The following is a 279-nucleotide window of genomic DNA, read 5'->3' on the forward strand; positions in this document are numbered from 1 at the left end:
GTTGCTTTCTCTGCTTGTCTTCTTGACGAAGCAGCAAAAGAAATGAGGGAGGGGGCGGGGGGCCTCTACACACAAACTTTCTCTGCTGCTCTCCCAGCAGCAACCAGCAGCAGCAGCAGCAGCAGCAGCAGCAGCAGCAGCAGCAGCAGCAGCAGCGGTGGTGCTGATGCAGAAGCAGAAGCAGAAGCAGCAGCAGCAGCAACAGAAGCAGCAGCAGCAGCAGCAGCAGCAGCAGCACAAGATGCTGATATTTGTGGGCGCCTTGACGCAGCTATTCCT

The 279-nt window shown here is 57.3% G+C and overlaps 1 protein-coding gene across 1 annotated transcript in view; it reads left to right on the top strand.

The window, feature by feature from the left end:
* Window positions 1-42: 42 nt before the first annotated feature.
* Window positions 43-279, top strand: part of EMH_0076980 (uncharacterized protein) — a gene marked incomplete at both ends in the record, with an annotated part of 1,119 nt that continues 882 nt past the window's right edge. Inside the window, one exon of the mRNA XM_013499790.1 lies at window positions 43-253. Coding sequence (XP_013355244.1) covers window positions 43-253 — 211 coding nt within the window. The remainder of the gene's footprint in view (window positions 254-279) is intronic.

Source organism: Eimeria mitis, genomic scaffold (assembly GCF_000499745.2).
Source record: "Eimeria mitis Houghton genomic scaffold, Emh_scaff4677, whole genome shotgun sequence".
NCBI classification, from domain to species: domain Eukaryota; phylum Apicomplexa; class Conoidasida; order Eucoccidiorida; family Eimeriidae; genus Eimeria; species Eimeria mitis.